A 9,880-nucleotide genomic window follows, 5' to 3' on the forward strand; every position below is an offset into this window, starting at 1 on the left:
TTTTCTACAAATCGGTTTTTAGTTAATACTTGTTGCATGAGGAGGCTTACTTTTTTATTATTATCACTGGGGTGCAATGTGCCACTTCTAATCATCCCATGCGCCATAGGTTGGCCATCCCTGGTATAGGGCAAAGGTATAAGCTGAAAGGTAAAAGATTTAAAAGGAACTTCAGGCAGCTTTTATCAGGGGGGTGGTGTGTTCATGGAAGTGGTTGAGGCATTTACAAGAACGATATTTGAATAAGTACGTAGATAGGAGGGATATGAGCCAAATGCTTGGAAAATGGTACTAGCTTGATGGACATTGAGGTTGGCATGGACAACTTGAGCCTGTTTCCATGCTCTTACTCTATGACTAAGAACGTAAGAGCAGGAGTAGGTCATTCAGTTAGCAGATGGGCAATTTTTTTTTACCTCAGCGCCTCTTAACTGCACCATCTAATCACTTAAAGTTGCTCTTGACTTTGATAATTTGAGTCTGCATGCTCTCTTAAGTGGAGTATCCCAAGGATTTGATGTCCCTTTGGGTGAGAAATCACTTCTCGACTCACCTTGAAGGATTGACCCTTCTTTCGGGAATGTGATTCCTGACTCCAGGTACCTCCACCAAGGGCAATTTCATCCCTGCATATAATGTTCCAAGCTCTGAAAGAATTGTTTCAATGAGATCAGTTCTCATCTACACTCCTAAGACTGCTTTAATTCTCCTTGGCACATTCTTTCCACTTCCATCCCGTGAACAAACCTGGTGATCATTTGTTGGACACCTTGTAATTGGTTTCCATGCCCTTTGGTATCCAGAATTGCATACAGTAACTAACTAAGGTTTTAATTTGCTGCAAGCCATACCTAGTGTTATCCTTAAGGAGATCAGATCTGTACATGGTATTCCAGAAGAACTCTCACGGATGTACATAACTTGCACATCTCCTACTTGTGCTCGCGCAAAAGTAGAAAATGAAAACTATATTACTTGGGTGAATTGTTTCATGCCAAGATATGAAGTGACTGGTGGAAAACATACAGTTTGAAAATCTGATCCTTTGTTTCTGGCTTTAAAACAATCATAGAACATAAAGCACTGCAACACAGGAACAGGCTCTTTAGGTTGCTATGTCTGTGCTGAAAACAATAGCAATCTCTTCTGCCTGCATATGATTCATGTCCCTCTATCCCCTGCATGATCATGTGTCTCTGTAAAAGCCTTTGAAATACCACGATCATATCTGATTCCAGCACCACCCCTGGTAATGTGTTAGTCACCCAATATATTCTGTGTACAAAGAAAAATCAGTTTTCCTGGACCTCGCTCTTAAAGTTTGCCTCTATCACCTCAAATGTATGTCTTCTAGTATTTGATGAATTCTATCCTGGGGATAAAGATTCTGTCTGTCTACCCTACATATGTCTCCAGTAACTTTTACAAGCTTCTATCCAGTCTCCTTTGGTCTTTGATGATTCAGAGAAGTTTGTTTACTGCTCCCGCCCTGTAGTACAGATGACATTCTGCTAAGCCACTTCCATACCCGTTCCAAAGCTTCTACATCTGTAAGGGGGAGGCCAGAATTGCGTACGATACTCAAGTGTGCCCTAACTAAAGTTTTAATTAGCTGCAAGCCATACCTAGTATTATTTATTAACCACACTGGTGTACTGTAATTTTGAAATGGATTTATTTGACTGAAAGGTGGGTTAGTAACAATGGTCTTATGCATCTGTTCTTTGCAAAGTGCTTCCACTTAATCCAAGATGTTGACTCGAAGTTGACTTGACCCAACTTCCCTTTTATTGCAGAGAGCCCTGTCAAATTAAACCCATTCTCTTCTGTATCACCTTGCATTAGTTAATTGTATTTATATTGATGACATTAAAATCTAATTAGCATGCTTTACAGCTAAAGTTGAATAAATATTTGTGTACTTTGCCAATAGAACTTGATGGACCGACGTATTCGACCGTGGATCAATAAAAAAATAATAGAATATATTGGTGAAGAAGAAGCTACACTAGTAGACTTTGTTTGTTCAAAGGTAATTGATCTGTTGAAAAGATCTTTTTAAAAGAATGTATTAAACCACTGTTAAATATATTTAACTCTGCCACAACTAAGCATGTATTGAGGGCACTAAACAGGTGGAATCTGATGGAAATTTTGACCATGTAAGCATCCTGTGCAAGGAAAGTGGGTTGATTGTGTATTCTGTATACCTGGTTTAATTTACATTTTGGGTGAAGGTATCAGGTTGTGAACCCCCTGGGTATGATTTTAAGTATGAAGCTGTGTTCATTTATAACCAGAATATATTAATGGTGTGAGTTTTGTTTATCATACTTAAACTGTGACTCTTTTTTTAATAGACGAATTTTTAAACTACTGTTCCCTTTCTCCGTGCTTTATATGTGCTTAAACCATCAGGGTACTTGAAGTATTTTATAATGCCTGTTAATTTGAAAAGCAGTGGTACTGCTCAATGCCTGAGCATTTTTCATTTGGTGTTTGTATTCAAAATTCAAGCAGGGGCAAACTACAAGTTGGGAATCATACACAAAGCTGGCACCATTTCTTTGTGACATGATTTCTTTTGTGTACAGTATTAGGCTACAGAATTCAAAGTTTTTAAGACAGGTGTAACTGAATAGCTTATCTACAAATAAGTTGTAAAGACAACTGACTGTGGTTGCAATATATATTTTGTAATTGAATTATTTTTCTTCTATAGGTAATGGCACACAGTTCACCACAGAGCATTTTAGATGATGTAGCTATGGTAAGTTGCTCCCCCCCCCCCCCCCCCCCCCCCGCCGAGATTGTTTGAGATGCTACATGTTCTCAGGTCTGCTTATTTGTGCCCTTGTTATTTGGTAGTTAAAATTCGTTATGATTTTGAAGAAAACTTTACTTCATACTACTTGTAGACTGAAGCCACTTGATCTGATCAATGTGAAAGTTGCGTGTGGGAGAGTTTTTCCTTTTGTCTGCCAAATATCTGCACAGACATCTATTTGATTTCAAATGGGGTTTCCTCCCATTTGCTAATCAAGTCACAGGACAGCACAATATAGTGAATTATTTCACATCAACCTGTCTAATTTTAACATTTTAAACTGGCCGTCCTCTTCAACATATCTCTCCTCACAAACACCTAAACTCACCGTTAGCAGCAGGTATGTAACATGCCCTTAAATACACATGGAAGTACAGTTTAAATGTGCTGCGGGTTCCTGTCTCTTTCACACTATTAGGCAGCATCTTCTGGTTGAAAACATTTTCCTTATCTCCTTATTCTGCTACGCATTACCTCTAATCTCTTCCTCTTGGATTTTGACCACTCTGCTAAGGCCGATAAGTACTTCCTGTTAGGACACTTTATATTTTTATACCACAATTAAGTCTTTCAGCTTTCTATGCTCTTTGTTTTAAAAAGAGAAAATCATACTTGATTCTTTTCTACAGCAATTTGTCACTACTGGCAGCATCCTCGTGGCCCTCATCAGTGCCATGCATTTTTCTTCTAATGCAGTGACCAGAAGTGTGTTCATTTCTCAATCTCTCTGCTCTTTTACTTTGGCTAATAAAATAAATTATCCCATTTTTAACTATTTATTGACCATCTGGAAGTGCTGTATTTGGGGGTAGGGTTAAAGAAATTGAACTCACTATTGATTCTTTTAACAGCTTGGGAGATGGTTACCTTGGCCTAACAATATATCAGCTTTTTAAGATACTAGACCTTTTATCTTCTATGTTTACCCAATCCAATACTTGCCAGATTTCAACAAATGCATTGGCATCATAGAACCTGGAAAGTGCTGAACAGTACGAGGATGGAAGTAGTGAAGGATTTCAGTAACCCAAATAGTAACCCCAGTATGGTCAGTGTGAAAGGTGCAAAGGTCCTAAATAGTACTGTATTTTATAGCCAATATGTAAAAGCTCCAATAAGAATAGTGGGACAATCTTGGATTTAGTTCCTGGAGATGAAGTTGGCAGCTGAAAGGTGTATCAGTCGGAGAGAATTTTTGATGGGAATGATTAAAATGTTAGGTTTAGCTCTTGGAAAAAGTGAAAATAGGGGGTAATGTTTCAAAATTGGAAAAGGCCAATTTTAGATAATCCATATAAACTGGACATGAAGGTGACTCGGGGGTTAGAAGGAAATTCAGACCTCTATGTAGTAAGAATGCTGCTGGTCAGAATAAGGGTAAGATTCCCAAATCTAGAGCCTGCTGGATGTCATGGTCAATGGTGAGTACAATAAGAAAGCTTGTATCTCACACAAATAGCTTAATGGAATGGAATCCTAGAAGTGTATGGAAAGTGAAGGAGCATAATTGGGAAAGCAACATAAGAAAATAAAATCAAGAAAATCTAAAAATGTTTTAAGTTGTAATGAGCAAGCAGTTTAACTGTGATCAGGGCCCAGTGGGAGCCAAGAAAGCCGTAAGTGAACATGGTTGTTAATATTCTGTGACAATCTTTACAATAAATAATGTGGACAACATGAGGTTGATGACAGCATGTGTAACATTAATCAGTTTGTTTCTCTTTGTAGATGCATGACCTGATGATTGTAGCATTGTTTCATTTCAGAGTTCCTGCAACTGCTATGTTTTGTATCACTGTTCCAATATTATACTTTTCTCTGTCCTCTTTAATTATGTTCTATAAATACGTCCAGATATGCACGATTTTCAAGCATTCACCTTCTGTCTCTATCCCATCACGGGTATCCCCATGTTCTCTGCACTCCCTACCCCTTCTTTGTAACATAATATGTTCGCTTCCTGATTTTTCCTGTTCCATTGAAACGGTTGGTGACCTGGGTTATTAACTGTTTCTGCCCCTGCAAATATTGCCTCACCCTCTGAGTGTTTTCGGCAAATTCTGCTTTAATTTTTCTACTAGCTGGGATTGTTTTCATTGGAATGGAGAAAGCTGGGGTGGTGGGGGAACACATAAGCTGGGATTGGGTAAAATAAACAGGAACCCAGGTGGTGGTGATTTAGAAGGATCACAGATGAGGAAATTAGTTTTATCTCAGAGTGGTTTAGAACTCAGTGCCTGAAAGGGTGGTGGAGCTGGAAGGCTTTAATTCATGTAAACAGATGTGAAAAGAAGTTCCCTGCAGTGCTACGGTGCTGGGAGGTGGGATTGGTTGGGTAGATTTTGACTAGTATCGGTGCCATGAGGCTAATGGCCTTCTGCATTGAAAATCTACTGTGATTATGTCTTATGTTACTTATCCACCTCTTGTGAAGCCAGCTACAAAATGTTCAGAAGAAACTTTACCCACACATCCAGTACCTCCACGCAGGTTACCTTCGTCATCCATATTAGGCTTTTATTTTGTTCATCTTTATCTTTACATGCTTAACATCTTTCTGTTTTCTTTGACATGCCAGTATTTTCCACCCTTCTCTTTACTTCCTTAATTTTCCTTTTAATATCATCTACACCTGCACTCCCAGGTTTAATGCTTTGTTATTCGCTGTGTCTCCTATAAGCTCCTTAGCTTTGTCTTGCACTCTGTGGATCTTGTCACTCTGGGGTTCTGGATTAGGCACTCCTTCAAAGGAGCTCATTTAGTTTGAGCCCCTTGAATGGCTCCCATCTTTCTGATTAACCTTTTCACATATTTTTCCTGTTCTTAACCAGTTTAGAACCTTCCCTTCTCTGTTCCCTTCCATTGCTATGTGCTGTACGATCACTATCAAAATATTGGTCTCCCAGTGCCACCTTTCCTTAAAATTAATGGTACAATCAGCATTAACAAAAGATAATCCAAGCTAAAGGCCATGGTATTTGGCATTGCCAGCATACTTTTTTTATTATTCCAGTTGTCTGGATGGAATAGGTTGTTCTAGATGTTAAGAAGTTCTAGGTTATTGCCTAGTGTCTTGGCCATTTCTTGTGACTGACCTCACCAGCTACTTCAGCAGCCTTGGTAAATTTCTCCTCGCCATCCCTTTCGGCTTAACTTGTATTTGGGATCAGGTATTACGCCAAATATTATGCCTTTTTCCTTGGAGTTTTCTTTCATGCTGCTTGTTATGGTAAACATGCAGGAATAAAAATACACTTTCAAAATTGGTTGTGTATGAATTGTAAAATTCAGGATCAAAGTGCAACAGTACAGCAAACGAACAGACCCTTCAGTCTACCATGTCATTTCCAGAATTGATGCCAAAGTTAAATGAGGCCCATCTGCCTGCAGATGATCCCCATCTCTCCATTCACTGCAGGTTTATATGCCTCTAAATGCCCCTAAACACCACTATATTGTTGCTTCCACCGCTGCACCTGGCAGCCCATTCCAGACACCTATAATTCTTAAAATAAGCAACCCGTACATCATCTTTAAACTTCTCCCTTTTCCCCTTAAATATATGCCCTTTGGTATTTGACAATTCTATACTGGGGGATAAGATTCTGACCATATATCCTGGCTATACTGCTTATATTACATACTACTTTCAATCGTCCTTGAGCCTTCAACACTCCAGAGAAGACATTCCAAATTTGTCTAACCTCCTTATTGCTAACACTCTGATACTCGTGACAAAATTCTTTGAGCCAGGCAGTAACGAAATGACGTGAAAATCACAAAAATTGCATTGCAATTAAATATAGTTGATGTAAATAAATACTGTCCCCATTGTTAAAAGTATTGCCGCTTCAGAACACATTGGAATATTTAAGGTAGGTGAGTTAGTGGTCACTGGATATGATAGCATTGAGCCAAGGTTTTCCCTCAATGCAGATAAAGGCAATTCCTCTGTAAAGTGGATCTGTATTTACAGTCCCAGAAAACCAAATGTTTGTTGTCTCAGTTCACAGCTGCACACTGTTTCTTACCGCCGGGCAGCTGACTTCCAAGGATGGCTGGGGTAGGTGAGGTGAGGCAGAGAAGGCATGGCTTTGGCAGAGGGAGTTACTGTCATTCTTACCACAGTTAACACCACAATCAGATGGACAAAGGACCTTGCCCTGTGTCCCATCATCATGTAGGTTTGCTCGTACCACAGAGAACTGCACTTTCCGAGACTGAGGTCTTCATATACATCTATAAGGACCAGAAACCTTTCCTCTAAACAATATATTGTGTCTACAACTGTCATTCAGTCAGAGGTCCACCAGGTGTAAAACTACCTGTATGGTAGTGTGGTTGGGTTGAATGATGGAGAGGTGGGATAATGTCAGGAGGGTAAAGGAATGTAAGGGAGGGCAATGGTACATAGGTAGTACCGTATACCACTTGGATTGTATCTGCAATAAAATCAACACAACATCACAGCAGAGACAGAGTAGGGAAAACCCCGGAGAACTCTGCCTCTCAGACACTGATTCATCATATTTCATGCTACATGATCTTAATAAACATTTATTCCACTAATTTGAGGGTTAGTGCTAACAGCTAGCTTTTAAGCATATTTTTGTGCATGATGGTGTTATTTTTAGCAGATGTGCAATTTTTTTTCAACCATCACAAAATACTGCTTATCTTAAGTTTTATTGAGTTGGTTATTGGTATGAATAAGTCACTTAAAAAGGATTGTCACTCTTATCTTTTCAGTCTGGTAATAGAGCAGCATGAGCAGGGGCTAGTATACCACGTGGCACTGAATTAGTCTTTATTAAAGACACTAATGGTAATGTACATCAGGCCTGTATGTAACATTGAAAGGTGGGAGATTTTTATTATTTATTTCAAAAACCTGTTTGGATAATAATGGCTTCAATTTAATGATTGTTTTGAAGACAATGATGAATTTACACTGCACAAAACTGATCAAAGCAATTTGAGCAGCCAGTGGCTTACAGTAAAAGCTGTAGTAAAATGCTACTGGGATATTATTGCAGACTCCACTATCTCTTGGTCGAAATTGAAATTACCTTTGCTTCTTTGGAGGTTCAAGTGGTATCAACTGTAAATTTGTTTTATTTTAAGCCTACTCAAAATATTATACTTGTAAATGTTATCCTGTCCAATGTGTCATATGTTTTAAAGGAATACTTGAAGCAAATTTTACATCTGGTGTTTATCTAAATAGGCATCAGTGTGGCTGCCTATGTGGAAGGTCGGAGATTACCCCTGATGTAGTTATATAAAAGAATCAGTGGTGCTTAGTTACAGCCTTTTATGTACAAGAGCGCATAGTTTAACATTAATGTTGTTAACTCAGCTCCTGGTGTGACTTGGACTTGGGGTACTCTCTGGGTACAGAATTTGTATGTTCCCTCTGGTACTCCCGATATCCTCTCTTCTCTCAAAGGCATGCTGGTAGGTAAGTTGGCCACTTCAAATCGCCTTTGTGGGTATGTGGCATTCAAATCAAAGGGGGAATTGAGCTATAGGAGATGGGTTTTGGAATAGGTGAGATTCCTGTTTGGGAGCTGCACAGTCTCTCAGCTTGTTATAATAAGTTACTAGTTTTTAAGAGGTCATCCTTGTCTCATTCTATGCTCTTGCTGCATGATGAGAGTTCTCCAGAATGCAGTGGAAAGACGGTAACTGTCCTCCTGCCCAAGTTTGAGAGGAAACCAGAGAATTACAGGGAACAATTGTAAAATCAACTTTGATTATATTAAACTAAATGTTATTTGTCTCTCCAGGTACTGGATGAAGAAGCAGAAGTCTTCATAGTGAAGATGTGGCGGTTATTGATATATGAAACAGAAGCTAAAAAGATAGGACTTGTTAAATAGATTGTCATATCCATAGGAAACGTCTTTGGGAAAATGTTTAAAACTGTAACTTTCATCTGTCCTCAGAGGCACTTGTGAAGCTTGTATTTTTTATTGTAGAGATAATGTGAAGTCCATTTTTTCTTCTCTCCTTCACCCCATCATTTGGTTGCTATGTCCTTAAAAGATGTACAGTTAATACAATCTGCCAACATTGGTTCTTCATTTCACCAACTGAGATAAATGACTGGGTTATTTTTTATAAACTGATTTCTTCTGCTGTGTATTTTCATTATCGACACACTGACTTGTTCATAACCTCTCGGTGTTACATTTATGGAAGGTTATGTTGCACCGATGCAAAATATTTGCACTTAATATCCGGGTTGTCCCTGTGATATGGAGGAGCAGGTTTAGAAATAAGATGTTTATACATTTATTGTTTCGAAATTAGTAATTTTGAGGGGGAAAGAACTTTGAAAGATACAGAGTTGTTTTCTCATCAACATTATGAAAATATTTAAATGTTGCATTTAAAATGTTTGCATTTCCAGCAGGTGACAGAATAGGGTTTAAATGTTTTTGAAATAAATAAATAAAGTTTGAGAATGTCTTAGTTGACTTTTTAAAGAGATCTGTATCCCCTTTAGTTGCCAACATTGGTTTAATTTAATGTTTTGAAATCAAATCTTTGTAATTTTACATTTATCATTTTTTATATAGTCGAAATTATTTTTGATGCAGGTTCAACAAGCAAGCTGCTGTCAGATATTGCAAGTACAAGGGGCAAGCTCTGTTTTTCATTTGTCAGTCTCATAGTTTCTTTGGGGTGAAGTTTTAATAAACTACAATGAGCTTTTTCAAGGGTGTGTGTTTAAGCTGTATTATGGAGGCTTGATGGTTAGCTTGGAAATGCAACCTTTGGCCCATTAAAGGAATGCTGTTTGTTTGGGTCGTTCTTGTCTTGGTTCACTGTATCCAGAGATGCATAATTCTAGAAAAGGAGGTATTGACGACATTCTACAAATAAGTAATTGAGGCCAGTTTTTTATGGAAAATGAGACTCTAGATCAGTGTTCCTAAACAGCTTTGGGTTACTGCCCTCTTGGTTCCCTAACCACATCCCCAGCGCTCCCCTCTCCCTTTCCAGCCATTTTATAAAAGCTATAAAGAATTTTGATTTATGATGCAC

General features: G+C 38.5%; 1 protein-coding gene across 7 annotated transcripts in view; it reads left to right on the forward strand.

Annotated features, from left to right (window-relative positions):
* Window positions 1-9,299, forward strand: part of LOC140200784 (RNA-binding protein 25-like) — an 80,404-nt gene extending 71,105 nt beyond the window's left edge. For all 7 annotated transcript variants that reach the window (XM_072264392.1, XM_072264418.1, XM_072264410.1 and 4 more), the window contains 3 exons: window positions 1,934-2,032; window positions 2,723-2,770; window positions 8,617-9,299. In XM_072264392.1, coding sequence (XP_072120493.1) covers window positions 1,934-2,032; window positions 2,723-2,770; window positions 8,617-8,709 — 240 coding nt within the window. In that variant the 3' untranslated portion in view covers window positions 8,710-9,299. The remainder of the gene's footprint in view (window positions 1-1,933; window positions 2,033-2,722; window positions 2,771-8,616) is intronic.
* Window positions 9,300-9,880: the final 581 nt, after the last annotated feature.

Source organism: Mobula birostris, chromosome 1 (genome assembly GCF_030028105.1).
Source record: "Mobula birostris isolate sMobBir1 chromosome 1, sMobBir1.hap1, whole genome shotgun sequence".
Classification (NCBI taxonomy): Eukaryota; Metazoa; Chordata; class Chondrichthyes; order Myliobatiformes; family Myliobatidae; genus Mobula; species Mobula birostris.